At 47.5% G+C, this 18835-nt stretch overlaps 1 protein-coding gene across 1 annotated transcript in view; it reads left to right on the top strand.

Moving 5' to 3' along the window:
- The window catches only part of Ubx (ultrabithorax), an 84694-nt gene that overhangs the window by 18356 nt on the left and 47503 nt on the right, over positions 1–18835 (top strand). The window contains exon 2 of the mRNA XM_018035168.1: positions 17243–17284. Coding sequence (XP_017890657.1) covers positions 17243–17284 — 42 coding nt within the window. The remainder of the gene's footprint in view (positions 1–17242; positions 17285–18835) is intronic.

Below are 18835 nucleotides of genomic sequence, written 5' to 3'. Positions count from 1 at the left end.
GCAGCTCGTTATCTCAGCGTCTGGTTGGCCGATCCTCGTATCTAAAACGTGCATCAAATCAGCGCCTCGGATGTGTGTGCAGCTAGACCTATCCAGGGAACGATCCGGATGCGCCAGGGTTAAAACGAGAAAAACCGCGCCGAGGGAAGCGAAAAGGAGGATAGTGAAACGCGAAACGCGATACGTTACACCTTCGGTCACAATATTGAGTGCAACTCTTGCCCGGGACGAGATTTAGGTGGCCTCGTCCCCGGCACCCCTCGCGCGCGCAAGGGAAAAGGGGTGGATAAATGGCTGCTTGCCCACGGTCCTATAGACTCTACCGGGCTCCCCTTAAATTCGCTAAAACCCGATGCCGACTTTATTAGCCCTCGCCGCCTCTTTTATTTGCGAATGGGTTGTTGGCCCGCGACAGATTTCCACTTCCGTGAACACGAATACTTCTGCTTTGTCATAAATATTCATAAATACTCTGAACTTTTAGATTATAAATAGGTCGTAACATCGTTCGACCATTGCATTCTTGTATCCATTTTTCTATCGATTGCTGTACATTATTTTTAATGAATGATATCGAACCGTACCGGTTACCGTGTAAACGATCATCTCTCATTGATTTCCCGAAGCGATTTCGATCCGTAAAAGCACCCGGAACATGATTCGATAGTAATTGTTGCTTCAATCTTTGTCGAGTTGTGAACGTCGAGGAGAAGATTACTGACCGATTTCGAACACGGTTAATACGAGTCGAACCCAGACGTGCCCGTTGATAATAATCATTTTTGCGGTTAAATGCGGCTTGAATTACTACACGATTTGCGGTTTTTTCGGATCGCCATCCCTTCACAAAGTTACTTCTTCTGTTTCGCCTTCGAGGGTGTACGTCTGTATCGCGTTTTCTCTTCTCGAGTCGTGTTAAGGAGTGTTCACATTACCGTAAGCGTAGTGAAAATTCTACGTGGTGGGAGGCGAAATTTTGGACTCGAGAGATGCCCCGGCGGAGCCTACACCCTCTTCGCCCCCCTCCACGTAGAATTTTCACTACGCTTACGGTAATGTGAACACTCCTTTACAGAACGTAGGAATTTCAGAAAACCGGGTCTCGCTCGATTTGCCAGCGGCGGCTCGCCGGTAAAAGCCACTTGGCTCGTTGAAAAATCGTACAAGCCGTGATTGCTACTTTCCTCGCTGTCCTATGTGCGTGATCGACAGCAGTATCATCGAGATGAGACTCTCCGACGTGCGCTGAGAAACAGAAACGAGTATACTTTAAGCATATTGCAAAAATTAATTAGATTTCATACGCTGTCCGATTTAGGCAAATTGATTCCGCGTTCAGGAAATCGCCATCGCTCTTTAAAGTTTAAACGGTTGACACGTTTAAATAGATTCCCGGTTAGAATCGAGTGCGCGAAAATTTCCGTTAGCTAGCCGATTACGTTAATTCGCGGATTATTTATGAAAATTCGCTAACGGATACGCGAAAATCGCCGCTTACAGGAAATATGGTGGCTGGTCACGGAAGCCGGCCGTTCGCGTGATTTACCATCGCGCGAACCCATTGTGTTTGTCGGACTCGCATAGGAACGATATGAATTAAATATTTCTTTAATCGCCCGGTCACCGCACAGAGTAAAAATAAATCTGGCTATTTAACGTAGTTTGTAGATTACACGGAGATAACAGCAAAGCTGTAGTCATTGGCGACGTGCGGTTGTTCTATAGTAAAAGAACTATGGTCGGAGACCGTATGGGGTTGGGCATATCAACTCCTCTTGGTCGGGGGCCGTCTCATTACCCGTGCTCCGCTGGTACCACGCTGGGAGGCTCGCAAAGCCCCCCGGACTCGTATTATATTCGTATTCCGAGTATACGCCCGATAAACCGGAAGGAACCCGTGTTCCACCGTTCGATCATCGTGTCGAATGCCTGCCGCGGCTGATTTATCGTAAAGTCTACATACATTCTATCCTGATAAAGTTCATTGCTCGCGATGGATCGTGATCGATGTCACGAGTATTCGCATGCCTGTAAAAATCTAGAACGAGGACAATGGGGATATTAAATAGATATCATTTGAATCGGTATTTAATACAAATTGCTCTCGGCCATGTATCCCTGCGGAGAGCAAGAGGAATCCCGCGCGTTTCGAGGCGTCTATAGGCAAAGCAGCAAAGCAAAGGTAACGCACCCCGCGGTGGCCTTTGGTTTCTCTTCACGAAACGAAGGATGATGCATGGCCGATGAACGCGTGTATACGGCGAGGTTAGGCCTGGCCCGAGAGAGTCCTCTCGCCCTCCTTTCCGCTCCGCTATCCGGCATCGGGCCCGGCTCCACCTTCGCCGAGCCGGGATCCTCCGCAAAAGACCCGACGAGCTGCAGCTCGTCCAAAAATAATAACGACGATAATAATGATAAAAATAAAGCAACGCGACGGGCCGCGGCGCGGGAAGGATCGGGAGAGGAAAAAAAGGATTTTGAACGAAAAATAAAACAAGGGGGAATAGAGAGGAAGAGAGACTAGAGAGAGGGACGATTTCTGTTATGTTGTTGCATTCCTGCGACGGAAAGTTGCCGGACCACCCTGAACCGCGCGCAGGCTAGCACCCATGGGGCCTCAGCGCGGCTCCCATTCGTCTTTTATCGACTGCTTAGGTGTTTCAGGGTCTTCGTCACCCCCTCGTAGTTTTGCAGCACGTGCGTCTTGTGTACCTTGCCAATCGATTATTAATAACAACCGAAAGTGTTCCGGTTCCGAAGACTGACGTCAATGAGAAAATGGAAATGCGGCGTTTATTTCCGCGTTTACGCCAGAATCGTTCTGTTCGTTTCGTCCCGTGCTCGTTTTTAAACCAGATAAGGCTAATATGCATTTCCCGCTGTAGCGATAATCGGTTTTTTAAAAACGTTGCACCTCTTATTTTGGATCTTAACTGGGCAACGGGCTATCGGGATAAGATGTGGGGAGCTTGGGCGTCTTCCAGCTAGACTTGGAATTGTTCCAATACCGACATAATTTAGGGTTTATTTGGTTGACGTAAAAATGTCACCTGTCCTCCGGTTTCCGGTCGCACGTGACTCGTACGAATCGGTCGATTCCTCGCGATTTCGCGGAATCGGAAGCGAGCGTGTAATTCAATTAATTGCACGCGCGGCCTTCGCGCATCGAATCATTCGAATTACTTCCACACACGCACATCCGCTGATTTAATGAAATCCTGTGGAACAAGTGTGTCATTAGAGTAAAACTAATAAAAAATAGTAGACTTGATTTAAATATTACATAGTACATCGTATGCAACATCTTATGTGTTTATTTCATTACCAATGTAATTATATTGTACCTATATTTAATAAGAATTTCCTAATCAATGCTTTTTAATTACTGCTTGCAGAGTTATGAGCATGACTTGGAATTATTAGGAATGCGTTAGCATCGTAAATAACAGCGTTTCAAATCGTATTAACGATAAGGAGAAGTAGATCCGGGCTATCACACGATCTACATACGTGTATTCTTGACTCGTTTATTTTGCTCCGTCTCAATCGCGTCGCGTAAGATTGAATAAAATCTTTAGTCTAGCCATCGTATTTACATCCTAATACGCTTATTCCGGCGACGTGGGATGGATCACGCGATATTTATTACTCTGCGATCATGAGATTTCGCTAATTACCGAACAAGTCGGGTGTCGATCGACGTCTCGGGGTTCTATCCGCGTTAAATTAATGACCGGCGAGCCTCGTTTATTAACGCGCTCCGGAAAAGCCCTTTAACGAACCGCGCCACGCTTGGGAACCGCGAGCCGCGCCGCGCTTTGTTGTTTCGTTTGAGCCACAATGCCACGCACGAGTTATGATTCCCATTAACCTCCTCGCGGTGAACTGGACTTGTCGGCACTTCATTTATCCCCCGGTTCGTGATAAACCCTCGTTCCTCTCCCCGCGATGGTTACATCCACATTACATACAGTTTTTCAATTCGATAAAATTTTCCAAGTTCCGCTGCTTAAATTACTGTCCCGTTGATCGAACGCAAATTTCGACGCACGCGAAGCTACTGTTACCATTGCGCACAGGTAGCAAGTAGATACAGCCACGTCGTGGTCCGGCAGTCGCGGTCGATTGATTCCTCAATAGCGGCGGGGAAGGCACGTACTTACGTACGCTTCGCGTGGAACGAAAAGCTCCGTTCACGTGACAGACAACGGGCCTGTAGAGTAGAGCAGAGGACACGCGTGTATGCATATATACGGTAGGTAGGTAGTAACCGGGCGACACGCGATCCGCTGGCCCCGAGCCCTTAGGGTATAAATTATTGCGATTTCTTTTCGAGTAACCCTTGTTTATAAGGGTGCGTCGGCCGATCGTCCGGCTGATATGTCGTGACATCAAAGGGCCTCGGTCTTCTCTCTTTCTCCGTCAGCGCATATACACGCCTCTACCAACCGGATCTCTCGGACGAAGACGCTTGACGCCACCGGGTTGACGCCGTGCTACACGCGTACACGTTCCCAGGAATGTGCAAATTCCTCGTCGAATTATCCCCGATAGAGCGCGGGTGGCGTCGTCGGACGTCGCCGGGAACTCTTGGAAATATTTCACCCGGGACACGACCGGGACGTTCTCTTTTTTGATGGGACGCCCCGGCCGTGCCCTCCTCCCCTCTACCACCCTCCCACGATTTATGGCCGCATTAAAGCCGTCCGAGATTTAGAACGATAAATACAACGGACAAACTATCGTCCCGCGTCCTTCCGCGACTGGGTCTCGCTATGCCGAATCCATTTTTTACGTTTATGCTTGTTTGATTTCGAGAAATGCTTTACCGGCTGTGTACCTAGCGTATAATGCTATTAGCGAGTCTATCTTTTATAAGGGAATTAAAGGTGTATGATTTTTGACCGATACAATTCATCTCGCGCATTTGGCTTCGTCGATTGAATAAATGAAAACAATTGTTGTGTATCGAATCTAATTGTAAGAGAAGGAAGAAAAGGAAAGCTGTAGAGCCAGTTCGGATATAGAGGAAAGAGCGTGCTCCCCAGATGGCACGATACAATGAGTGGCACGTTATTTATTGCATTTAAATGAACTCTCGCCGTGTAATTGCGGTATGATGCATCCGGATGATTTGCAAGCCCGTCCGTAGGGCTGCCTTCGACGCGCAACCAACCCAACCCTCTCCTTGTACCCCTTCTTACTTTTCTCCTTTTATTTGGAACGTCGACGAAAAACAATTTTAGGCGTGTGCGTGTACAGCGGCTCGGTTAAGTAGAAAAATTCGATTATGGTCAGACACCTCGCGAATCAAACTATTATTCCACTGACAATAATTAGAGTCATTATAGATTTATTTATTTAACAGAATGTTGTAGATGTAGAAATAGGTTTTTCAGCTCTCGCTTTTAACATAATACACCACCGTGGCTCGTTGTTTATCCTTGGGTGGCGTCGATTGCCGACGAAACAGCGTTAATCGATCCCGGGATTAATGGGACCGATACCAGCGGCGTTTGAATCCCAGGCACAGGTGTTAAACTTTTACCACGGCCGACTGAAAAATGTTCCGGTTAAATCACTTTAATCGTCGCGTCCCCTCGTTAAATTTGTGCGTTTGCAAAATAAAAAGAATTCATTTTTTCATCTGGTTTTTTGGAGAAAGTTTCTAAGCGACACGTGGGCGATAATAGGTTGCAGACACGTGTTTTGCATACTAGGGTCGCGGTATGGATTTCTCTTATCAGAATTATAACGTGCAACAGGCAATTTTCGTTTGCGTTATGATGCATCGCGCGAAATGTCAGGCGAAACGCCCATCGCCACTGCGAGTGGGATGCCAGCGAACGAGGAAAGGTACAACGAGGAGTAGGGCCTGGTCCATTAATTGATACTTTTCATCGGCTGGTTCGAAAGGCCGCTTCTGAAAAGTCTTCATTCTTTTACATTAGTATTCCGATCGATAAGTTTCTGCATCTCTCCCTCTGTCTCTCTGTAAAATTTGAGATTTGATTAAAGCTTCCTTATTGCTTTCATTGCTATGTGAAATCTCCTGACGCGAATAAAAGAATCGTAATGTCCACAATGAAAGCAAAAAATGACGGTTCTAAATCTTCTGAAGTAATTTATGGTTTCAACTTCGTCCCTTCGCTGTGGGCGAGCGTTAATTGCGTGACAGAAAGTACCGGGGATGAAGCCGGTGAAATGATTCGCGGCCTCCGCGGATTCAGAGAAATTTACCAACCGGAGGATGCTGACCTCTCTTCTGGCTGAATCGCGTTCCGTGTCAACAATTCTATTTGTTAGAAGCATTCCGGCGTTCTCGGTGTGTCATGTCTATTTTCAATACGATTGTCATGAAAAACTCGTGAACGAATCGCGGAGAGACAGTTTACTGCGGTCGCGATTAGATTAATATAAAAGGAACAACGGTCGATCGCGTGGTGTCGGGTCGTTGTTGAAAAGCGAGAGCAAACTGAATCACGAGACCCGGGTATCGCGCGCGCTGCGAAGCGGAGGAGGAAAAGAAAATGAAATCGACACGGGCATTATTCGAACCGGTAGTTCAGGTGCGGAAGGTCAGGAACAGGGGCGCGGACCTTCGATCGCCGATTGGGGGAGGGGAGACAGGGGAATCTCTCTAGAATTTCGATTCAGCCTCGAAGGCCATTGGGAATGGCGAACGGTCCATATAGTTATAACCGCACAATAAAAACTATATATTTATTTCCATTCCTTTTCTCTACAAATTACGAATAATGAAAATGACTAATTCTTAATTAATTTGCCATAACGGAATGTAATTAAAGAATGAAGTAATTGTGAAACGAGAATGAAAGGGAAAGGGAAGAAAGTGAGCGAGCGAGTGGATAGAGGAGAGAATTAGTGTGTCGCAGACAGAGTTTGGTATGCGTGAGAGCTCTGGTCGAGCGGATAGCCGGCGTCACGCCACGCGGGGCACACGAAAAGTTATGGTTACTGCCTGACCGGTGAACGGCGGGAAGGGCGGCCAACTAAAAATAATATTACATTTTACGGACAGCCTAATTTCGTCGCGAAGTGGCGGGCCTCCCGCGTGAACCAGCCAGTTTGTTATCGGCGGCCACCTTCCACGAGGAGAGGGCTAAACAGACTCCAGCTACTGTGATCGACCACCGGAAGACGAACTTCTCGTTGCTACACACTGGAACGAGTTTCGTAATGGCCGTTTAATGGGATCAATGCTCGTTCCATCGCGGTCCCTTGTCGCTTATTTTAAATGATCGCGGTGTTTCCTGAGGGTCCCGTGATAATTTCAGCTATTGAAATTCTGTAACCTTTAAGGCAAAACGACTTTTAAAGGGCGCTCTCTCGTCTCGTTTGGGAGCCCAACAAGATCAGAATCTGATTCATTGTATTAGGTAATAAATATTTAACTGAAGATTATTATCCTGTATTTTTGTTTTCATTTATATATAAAGAAATATCGCGCAATCCTTAAATGTTCGTCATAATATCTCCCGCAAGTTTGGATCGGGTAGCTGACAATTATTTTCTAATGAAATCTGAGCGTTCTGTAAACGAGAATCACGTTCTAACCGTACCCGAGGAATGGACGGCACGTGGCTAGTGGGTGTCAGCCACGATGGGTTCTTCAGGTCTCTGGGAGGTCTCGGGTGTGGCGTTAAGCTGCGAACGCCACCGTCCGAGTCACCTCTGCAACGTTACAGTCTCGAAAACCAGGCACGAGCAGTCGGTAATATGGTTGGTCTTGGTTACCAGACCCTTGAACAAAGAGCGAACATAGGGGTCGAAGAATAGCGGTTCATAGTGATCGCACCGAACCTACAAACTGACGAACAAACTACATTTTTCTTATCTTCGCGAATTACAAGATTTAATGCACTTGATGCGAATTTCCGAAAAAATTTGACGCTCTTCAAGTTACGAGTTTAGCGCGCGTCCAATCCTTCAGAAACGGACATTGTAATTATAATATAATTATAATTTGTGTTCGCTCGATTATTAGCTTACTTGAATGTTTCAATGAGAATTAAAAAGACATATTGTATTAATTATTATTTGTTTCACCACTTTGTTCCTCAGACACAAAGGGCTTTGAGATTTCGAGATTTAAAAATGTTACTTTCGCTATCTTTAACTTTTCTCCGAGGGAACCTGTCTCCTACCCCTCCCCGTCGCCGTCATTCATCTTCCGAAATCCTCGAACAGGCCGGTCTAGTTCCACGAAGCAGATGCATCGCGTTCCGTGGAAAGAAAGTAGGGATCGGGCCGGGCCATTATGGTCGCTGTTGAAGCGGATCGTCATAGCGCGTGGCAGAAAAATTTTGGGACAGGAGGCAGGCCCTGGGCTCGTGGGAAACACCCTTGCAGCCATACCCAAGACCAGTATGGCTTCTCTTACTGGCGTTCCTTTACAGAGATGGAAAAGAGACTCACGCACACGCGTTGCTTTTTAGAGATGATATCCGGTACGGTAGGTCGGATCAAAAAATAGGAACGGGAGAGTTCGTTTGGAATTCGTAAGGCGAGGCGAGATGAGAGGAGAGGTAAGGTAGTCGCGGATCGCCACGCGAGGAATCGACACGGACGCTTCGTTAGGTGGCTTGTTTCGCCTCGGACTCGACCACGACAACCGGGATTTATAACCGTACATGTTAAGTGGTGTGATCGACTATCGCGGCAGCGTTCCATTAGTAAAAGTTCAACGGTCGTCACATGCGACGCGATTACCGAGCGCGTTCGTTACTCCGTCCTCCGTTCATTCACGAGCTGCTATTTACGAGCAGCTCGCGTTTTTCGTTCCCAAACGATCGGACTAATTAGTGGTTTGCTGGCTTGAGTGACTCTATGGACCGATGCCATTTTCCTATCGAATTATGTGCACAATAGCATCTAATGGGATCTGTACGATTTCACTTAACTTTCCTAAACTTGTTGTCAGAGATAAAAGGTAAATATGCGTATCTATAATCTTAGGGTTCAGATCGAGAGATGCGGTTAGATAAAACGTTGGACGAAACGAATAAAGAAACAACAGCGGATGATCGGTCCGCGAAAAAAGCAATTGATAACCGTCGGGGCGCTATCAAAGGTTAATTGAGATGATCACTCGCCTGGGAGGTCCGTTATCTAGTCCCAGCGTGGCCAGGTTCGTTTGCTTTACGAACACGCTAACTAACTAACCGGGCATTTACATTGCTAATTGCACGAGCATGCGAGTGTAATGGTGGCTAACGTGGACAATGCTTCAAGGGAATTAAATCCCACCCCTTTAGCAGATGCACGAACGAGAACGAAGCCTGGCGCTTCCCGTTCGGAAAAGAACCGTTCGCTCGCCATTGCTATAGACCATCGGCGTCCCTCTATTTCCAAGACCCGACCTGACAAACTTCCCGCCGGATCCTAAATTCGTCGCGAACGCTGGCGATCGATTCTTTTATCCAGCCGATCGAAACGCAATTTGTGCTCGAAACCGACGTCCGCGTTATCGGAAATAGCGTGCGCGGCTTTATTTTTAAGATCGATATCCCCGGAACCGATACGTATCTCGACCAGCGGCGTCACTCTCTCCCTTTGACATCACGTCGAAATTTTATCGATCTCGACAGTGGCAAAACCTCCCCCGAAGCCGTACAGTTTCACACTGATAAATTTATATACACGTTACAACGTGTACTTCGATTTGAATTCTCAAGGATCTGCGATCGACCGTATGAACTTGCTAGTCACGATTTAAATGCGCGTATTTTTGAGACGTTGTTCCGCTTAATTTAGCCGGGTACGCGGAACAATGTGACCATTTGGTAGGATAATTACGGAGGAAGGCCTGGCGCGTTCCGAAGGGGTGAGTTGTATCCAGTTTCGGGGTAATCCGAGGGTAGCGGAGAGGAATAAGAAGGCGTCTTGGGGTGGAAGACGTTCGAGATTTACGATACATAAATATCCGGCGGAACCGTAATTTTTGGAAATCCGTCCGGCGGGGTTAAAAATGGAAGAAGGGGTTCCCGCGGTCGTCGCGCGGAATTAAACGGAGACGGTTGAACCCGGTCGGATGGTTAGTCGTGTGAAACGCATAGAAAATAGATGAAACGTCGTCTATAAATACGCTAGAGCGAGGAATACACAGAGCGCGCAACCGTGAAACCGCGCCGATGAAATTCAGCAGACGCGCGCGTCCGTTAAACACGAGGCTGTGGGTTCATTCGAAAATATACCGATCAATTCCGCGCGGGCGAACCAGCGGATTCGTGAAAGGTGCCAGGAGACGGTTGATACGCGTGGACGGTGAACACGTGTTCGAGCGTGTTCGCGATTCTTCTGGCGGATGACGAACGATAGAAAGTCGCGGCAGGAATAATCGTTTGCGAAACGACCAATGAACTTATCCGACTTACGAATCGTATATTCTTCGACTTACAATCCTACAACGGTAAAAAGAAATATGTTTTCTGCAATTCTTCAATGGAGCAAATCAAATGAACAAAAACGAGAAAAATGTGTATGCTATAATCCTGAAATGATAGACCGCGCCTGTGGAAGGATCTATCAATCTGAATGACTTAATTCTTCGAGGCATTTTGGACGAGCTTCTAATCTCGCTGCTTCTAGGAATTTTCAGAATCATCTCTCTTTCCAATTTCACGTTCTCCTCGAGGCCGTGTGCGTCAGTATACCTGCCTAACCATTCTTCGATGCTAATGGCACAGAGAGAAGGCGATGGCCTGGATAGAGCAATTTACTCTATACTTTCTACGATATAAATAAAACCGGTATGATTGATCTTAGTTAGTTCGTTACGACGTTCAATCGAACATCGTAATAATCAGCGAACCGATCAAATTACCAGTTAATTGATACAGATCTAAATATCAACACCTATCGCGCCAACTTATTTTACTAGCTACATGGAACTGGGAAGATTTACTGCCGTATCGATTAAACGTAAAAGTTGATCGCGTAGCGCCTCATTAAAAGATATGGGCAGTTGCCAAATGGTCTTTGTATCCAGCATAAATTCGAACTCGAGCAGAAACGCGAATGGAGGAACGGATTTTTTGAGCGTGCCAGACGCGAAATAACGGTGGTATTTGATAGTGGGACATGATAGGCTCGGACCTGTGCCGAAGAAAGGGGGTCGTACCGCGACTCCGGCTATAGCAGGGATCGAGGGGGGTGGCGGCAGTGTATCCTAGGGTAAGTAAGAAGACGCCTACAGTTTACGATGACGCGTAAATATCCCGAGCGTCCCCAACTTTTACGAACCCTTTGCTAGTCGGTATGCGGCGCCCGGGGGTTGCGGGGGTGCGGTCGGTTTTCTAAAGGGGTGGGAATAGAAGTTTGCGGTGACTGGGCAGGGCCTTTTATACACCCCCACCAGCAACAGCCGCCACTTTACTTGGCCGTATCTTCGCCCCCGGGGTGTATGCGAGCTTTAACTCTCGCAACGCTCGCGGCCGGCAAAAATAAAACATCTCGCGAAGGAAAAGTTCGCGCTGTCGCGCGGACCCGAGCGAACCGAAGCTTTTTCTTCTCTTGCACGCCGCGCGTTTCTTTTTCCCCTTCCCGACGCCGCCGCCGCCACCGCGTCGCATTATGCGCCGTTTCTTTCGTTCGCATCCACCCCCGACCACCGCTGCCATAACCGTCGGTTATTATTCTTCCCTCAACAAGTTTGTTTTCAGACTCTATCATCGTCGCGGAAATTCTTTCAGAGTTATATTCGATAAAAAAAAGTAAATATAAGAATACGAAATTCGCCAGAAAAATAGAACAATCCTTCTCGCTCGTCGACGATCGTTGCTGACACGCTGCAAGCGTTAATATCAGTTCCGAACTATCAACATCCGCTGAACAGTCCGCATCAACTAATCGTATTCAGAACGTTCCATTGGGAACGGTGCTATCAAAGTCGCATTCCCAGCGACGTGACGTCGCGCTCGTAAAATCGACGCGTTTAATTTTCCTTGAACGGTATTCGATAGTAAATCCACGATTCGATCCCGTTGTTCTCGAAATTTTTCTAGCACCGCGTAGAAAGCGGGAACACGCATCCGATAGGTACCAACAATGAGAATACGTTCACGGTCACAATGTGTCGGCACGACTTTTCCTTCTGCTGTCTGATTTATCAGTCGCTTATTTGTGAGCCATTTCACCGAGCGAGTTATCTCGCGGTCGTTAGAGAATAAGCGCGCCGTGACTCCCGGATACATTTTTGCCTAGCCGTACCAACACACGGGAGTTTCGTTCTTCCGTGTGTACAGGATATATACGAGGCCTCGAAAGAAACCACCGACAGTCGATCCATTGGCGTGGCCGCAATGGAGAGACTGGGAAAAGCTGAACCACCTATGCTACACGCGCCGTATGTACTCTCGACTGCATGTATCGGCATGTAAACCGACTTTTGTACATAGAGCGGTGGAACGCGCGGTCGCTCGGTTTTTCGCCGTTATTACATCGAACGTCGTTTCCACCAGTTTCTCCAGACGTCATATATGTCTCTCCGGATGCGGCTGAATGTATATACGGGGACGTTCGGCGACATCCGAGTGCCGTGCCAAAATTATATTGACTCTGCCCGAACGCACTCCTCGCGAACGTCAGATGCTTTTACGTCTCACGCATTTCCTGTCCTCCGTCGGACTTATTGTGTCGTTTAGTCTTTCTTTCTGCGTTCCTTTGTCGAGCAGGAAACGTTGCCCCGGATAATAGATGTCCCGGCCCATTAGACGCGCCAGGCCGAAACTTTTCTGTGATCAAACGTTCGTCGTACTTTCTTTCTGCTAATAAATATTTAAATCTAACCTCGATCATCTTGCTAAGGGGCAAATCGTTCGTTAATGTCCAATGATCGTCGATGGTAACGAGGAGGAATCGATTGCTTGTCGTTTAAATGCGCATCGAGTACGAATTTATTAGGCTATTTGGAAATACCCTGATAAAAGACAGAAGGGAAGACGGTGGAAGCTTTCCGGGGGGTTGGAGGAGGATATAAGGAATGGCGCATAAGGGTGGCGCACGCGGTATCACGGGAGGCTGAAGCACTACCAGCAGGCAACCCCTTGTAAGGGGTAGGAAGCAATTATAACACTAAATTAAGGGCGAAGAAAATTTGGTAATTAGGGGGATTCAAAAGGGATAAAGTTGCAGGATGGCCGTTTTTCCTGCGCCAGATTCTTCGAGGGTTACCGGGCATTAAGCTTGTCGGCTGAAAGAGAAACTTTTACCAAGACGGCTGAATTGTTACGAAATCCAAATGGTTCGATTCGCGAATATAAATTATTTTAATACGTACAGTTCCGTGCTACATTCTATTTAGATAGAAGATAGTGGAACATTAAACAGAGATATACGAGAGAAATACAGGCGACAAAATTACAGCTTCGCATTCATTAGACGAACGGTAGCACGCGGGTTTAATTTTCGATCTTGGTGGGCATTGTGAGCATCGGGACGACGCGACGTATATAATACGGTCGCGCAAGCCGCAGAAACACGATGATGCTTTACGCGCTGACGCGGCGCTGTCCGTCACGATGGGCGCCGTAACGTGGTTCGCGGAACCAACCCCTGGGCACCCCTAGGCACTACGAATATATATCTATCCGTTTGGATTACAGTGGACTACCAATAGGGTAAACACAAACACGCGAACAGATAGAGAGAGAGAGAGAGAGAGAGAGATTCGTATCAGTAGAGAGTAGCAGAGGGAATTCGCGCGCGAGGGAAAGAGAGAAGATAGAGGAGATAGCTGGGTGGAAGGGTGGTAGAAATGGCGGGGTGGTCGAACCACCACCGACAGGGGGTGGCTGCTGGAGGTCGACGCGTGCGGGCATTGCGATCCGTCAGAGCGGGTAAACCGAAAACATAAATTTAATAGGTTTCACCCCCTTCTTCGAGCTTTATGGCGCCACCGAATTTCCCATTAAATAAACAAGCGCCATGTTCATTACGGGGCATCGGATCTCGACCGATCGTGTGTATACGCGCCCTGCTACCGTGCTCTATCGTAGATTATGCCGCGTAGATGCATCTAGAGGGCTTAGACCACAGCTTGCGGTTTCTGGATACGTATGGGTCTACGTAGATGTGCAAGAACTACGATGTCGCCCGTCGAAATTGAACGTAAGGGAAGAAGATTGCTCCGAACCGCTTTCGCGTCGTACGTTCCAAACCGAGAAACGCGATACAACCTTCCGTACTCGAATTGATATCGACACCTAAGTCTCTAAAGAAATTCCCGTTTAACAGAACAATTGGCAAACTTCGTACATTTACTTGGATCGACGATAAAAATAATTCATTCAGGTAGAAGAGGTTTCAGGTAGATAACGGGACGTTCGTTCGCGGTCGATTCTACCGGTAATTCCGAAAAGTCTAGTCGTTTTCAAAATGTCCCTTTTTTGTTTCGCCAGTCCCATTTTGGTTATTTTCACGAGCGCGATAACAATGCCACGATTCGCGAATTACGCAATAAGGGATGTAGGTTCGGATTTAGTCGCACGTTCCAAACGGTAAAATCCGTAGTCGAAATTTTCGTACTCCCGGCCCGAAACGCAGCGGTCATTCCGTATTTTTCGCGAATTTTTTTTCGCCCTCGCGGCGTAATCTCTTTTTTCACGATGCTCTCTATCGGAAACGCATAGCGATCGCCCGTGCGCGCGCGCGTGGACGGCTACGCGAAACACTGTAACTCCTGCTTGGCTGATAATTAGCGCATCCATCAGCCGCAGCAAGCCGCTAGCTAATGCCGATCGTACGTTATCGTTATCACGGTCTCCCCATTTTGTCCCACCGCCGCTGGCCCCCGCCGCGTCCCTCGAATGCCACCCCGGAGCCCCTCTATATTTGTACGTGGTCCGTGCGCGACCCACAACCAGCGACACCATCACCGATCAGCCACCCCTTTCAACCCCTTCCTGCTGCCTCCTGGCTTCCATCCTATATCGGCGGCGAACGCACGAGCTGTCGATACGACCAATAATCTAATAACCAGTCACCGGCAATGTGTCGTAAGTCACCGGTCTGCAGATTTTCACCGGTCGGGAACCAATAACGCGTTTCCCCCTTGAATTATCAATTCATCGGTCGTAGGCCGCGCCGGACGTACGAAAGAACGAGGCTCCGTCACGGGCCCCAGCGGTCCGTGGGATATGAGATTTTTTCGCTGATTTACAACCCCCGCGATCCGCCCGCTCAAGATCATGCCACCGGGGAGAACCAGCGAAATTGTAAAATTCTGCATTCGGGAGAATCGCACTTACGTTCCTGTTCCACGATCTAGTAAAGTACTTGCGAAGGAGAATGAGAGGAGGGAGAAGTCGACGCGCGAGATCTGGCTATCGCGCACCAGTTTATTTCGAACGATCTGTTCGTAAAAAAGCGGCTCGCAATCCCAGCGGACGGTCGTCTGGTTTTTTATCTCGTTTCTAAAAATCATAGAGTCGCGTCGAAGGGCGAATCACGGTATCGCGATAGCGCACACAGGCGCAAAACGTAGCTATCGGTGGATGCGCGCGGGTTTCACGGCCGCGGGCCGCTAAATGATCCAGAACACCGGTGGGAATTGGTTCAACCGTCGAAGGGGATGGGGTCGCAGAGTGCACAGAGGCAGCTCGGTTATAACTAACCGAGCTGATCTACGACCTGTTTAGTAGTTCTATATCAGCGCTGCACCATGCTTCGGTACACGCAATCGAATTGCCTCCTCTGCCGATAATATCTGACTTAAGTAGGTAACCATCGCGCGTTTGCTCGCGCGGACACGCGTGCGAGGGTACGCCCACGCATAACTCGGCAGACGCGTGAATCGGGAGAGCTGGGGGCAGTGCACGTGCGCAAATACCTAGGATACGGAGGACGGCCGAGCAGGAAAGAAGTTGTTCCTAGATGTTAGATCGACTTAGCCACGATCGTGAAACGATTCTGGCCTGCTTATATCAACGACGATTATGTCAATCTTAAATCAAGTATCACGTGCCTGGTTACAACATTTTTCGAGATGCCAATAGATAATTGTCAAATCGATGTTCGTACACTGTTTACCGCTGGATACTCACCCTTATACCCCGCGACCATCCGCCAACCTCATTCTGTTCACTGTATTATACTTTCAATAGGTCGGTTCACGATCGTGACTAACTAGCACTGTTACACGCTAAACGAGTTAATGATTGATGTAACCGAGGCATGGCAGCGATCCGAGGATTGGGAAAGGGATGGAAATTGATTATACTATGCCGTTATTGCGATGAGTTACAATCGGCGCTATGAGCTGCGCGCATAATTGCAGCGCGCGCGTTCTGAATCAAATTGAAATTCCCCATTTCCGTGGATTAACTTAATCCTTTCCGGCGAATACCGTTTCCGATTGCAAAAATGTAGGAAAGATTCGATAATGATTTTACAAATAGATTCAGAACCAAATCTTAATTAGGGAGACATAATTTTCTAAGAAACGCGAAGTCTAAAAAAATCAGGTTCACGTCGGTCGAGTAAACCAATGTTCGGATGTCAGTTTCACTTTATCGACGACTGCATACGTAATGAGGGGGCGGCAGATTAAACGGCGGAGCGTCGTTGAAACACGACACGCATTTGTCGACGTCTAATAGAATATTAACGAACAGCAATCCGCGGCATTCGAATGGCCGCGTGCACAAAATGCATTTAGTAGCTCATCGATCGACGTTTCATCACGGGCGACCCGGCGAAATGAAAAACAAGAGGAGAGAGGCGGACGGTGCGAGAGGGGATCGTTAATTGTTTAATCCCATTCGATATTGGCGCCGATATTTTTAAATATGAATCCTCGGTCTAGAAATTGAACTATCCGATAGAAAATTGTGTTGTCCAACGGCGAAATATCGCCGCGGGATCGAATGGCTAAGCACGATTTACGGCTTCATTTATGACAGGGCTCTCGCGAGTTACTCTCATTGGCTCGGTTTTATAAAACGCGGCGATCGATCGCGTGCCGCTACATTATACGCCACCGGGCTGCTTGCTTAAACATTTCCATCGTGATTTACCGCGGCGTTCGGCGGCAGCCGGTGATCAGTTTTCAGCGAGTAATTCAAAAACTGACGTCTTTTATTATACGCCGCCTCTTCCTCTTCTTCGCGAACACGGCGGCCATTGTCGTATCGAAAAATATTTATTCGTAACCGATTCATCTCTCAAATAGAAAAAATGCTGTGAATCGAATCCTCACACAGATCTTTTCTCTCTGTCGCAGGTAAGGAAGATATTGCTAAGCCGCATTGGACATGGTTGCAAGGTGAGTTGTGCTTTCTTCAGACTCGATTAAAGAAGTTAGAAGCGTCGAAGGATGTCGGGAAGCACTTCATGAAATTCTTTCGATCCGTCGACGTCGCGTTCTCGAAAAGTTTCGTGCCGAATTCGGATCCCGCGTGTCATGGTTAGATTTATTCGATGCGAGCCGCACAGATGCTGCTACCGAAACCGAACGAACGGGGATGGGAGTATGTACCCTTCGAAATTTCCAACGAATTCGAGACGTGGTCCTGCGGCATTCTCGAACGACACGGGAGGCAAGCTTCCAAGAATAAAGAGTCGTGGGGTGAATTTTCATCGCGCAGTCCCCTTTCCATTACCTCTGACGAACTCTTTTCCCCCGAAAGCGGAGGACGAAGGATCGCGAGGAACAGCTGCGAGGCGTCTTGACAGCCGCGACGCGAGCGAGAACCGACCCTTGTTTCTCTTTTTCTCAAAGAACAAGGAAGGAGGAATACAAAAAAAAAAAAGAGGGAAAAAGAGGTTCGCCGCGACAGAACGTGCGGAGGTCGCCTAGAAGGGAATCGAGGGAGAGACTGGTCGAACGAGAGAAGGGAGAGCGAGAGAGAGAGAGAGAGAAAGAGAGAGAGAGAGAGAGGTGTAGAGAATACAGAACGATGCCTTCGAGGGTGATCAATAAATATTGGCTCTCGGGGGTGAAATTGGGGTAGCCGGGTACGGTATACGGCGAGACGGAGGGCGAGAGGAAGAGGACAGTCGTGCTGCTGCGGTTGCCGCCCCTTTCCTATGGCACACGACGTATGGTAGATATAACCACTTGGTGTAGGCAATGGAGAATCGCTCATGGACCGTAATTCCCTCAGACTTTCTGATCGATACTCACTTTAGGCCGTTAGTAGAAAGGCGGAAGGTGCCACGGATTTTCTAGTGAATCCCTCCAAAAGATTCTTTTTCTCTAATGTGCATTGTTTGCCCATTTTAAATTCCAATAACGTCATTTGCAATCCTATTGCCTGTCATAAGTCAATTACGAAATACTCTCCGAGGAACAGATTGATTCATTATCGATGTTCGCGCTAATTCGACAGGTGTATTTCCTCGATTGTTACTCCATGGCATTATAATTGCGGTGTTGTTCCCGTTAAGGATGTATAGGCTATATACCTAAACAATGCTAGCATGTTGAATAGGTTCCTAATACTATTAAAAAGCTACCTGCAAAATTTTAAATCAATTCATGGGTCTTTTGAAAAATTATAGTGACTTAAAATTTGCATGAACTCTTATGGTAACTAACAGCAACCCAAAGAAAATTTTCTGGTTCTTGGTGTGCACGCGCGAAATTGCAAGAAACAACTGACTTGAGGAAATACAAGCCTAAAAAGTCTGGATTTTTGACGCCTTTTAGAATACATTTCGATATTTTTCGATATTTTGAGAAAAAAAAATTTTTCAATTTTTCCGAGATTTTTCTAAGGGATACCCCTTCAAATTTCGCGAAATTTTCGTTTTTTGCCCATAACTTCCAAACGGATGGACTTACGGGGACATTTATACGACCATTTTGTAGAGG

The sequence above is a fragment of the Ceratina calcarata genome, unplaced genomic scaffold (assembly GCF_001652005.2).
Source record: "Ceratina calcarata isolate Rehan_Ccalc_2016 unplaced genomic scaffold, ASM165200v1 scaffold88.2, whole genome shotgun sequence".
Lineage (NCBI taxonomy): Eukaryota > Metazoa > Arthropoda > Insecta > Hymenoptera > Apidae > Ceratina > Ceratina calcarata.
The sequence above is the reverse complement of the archived record's forward strand: the minus strand, read 5'-3'. Positions and strand labels throughout refer to the sequence as shown.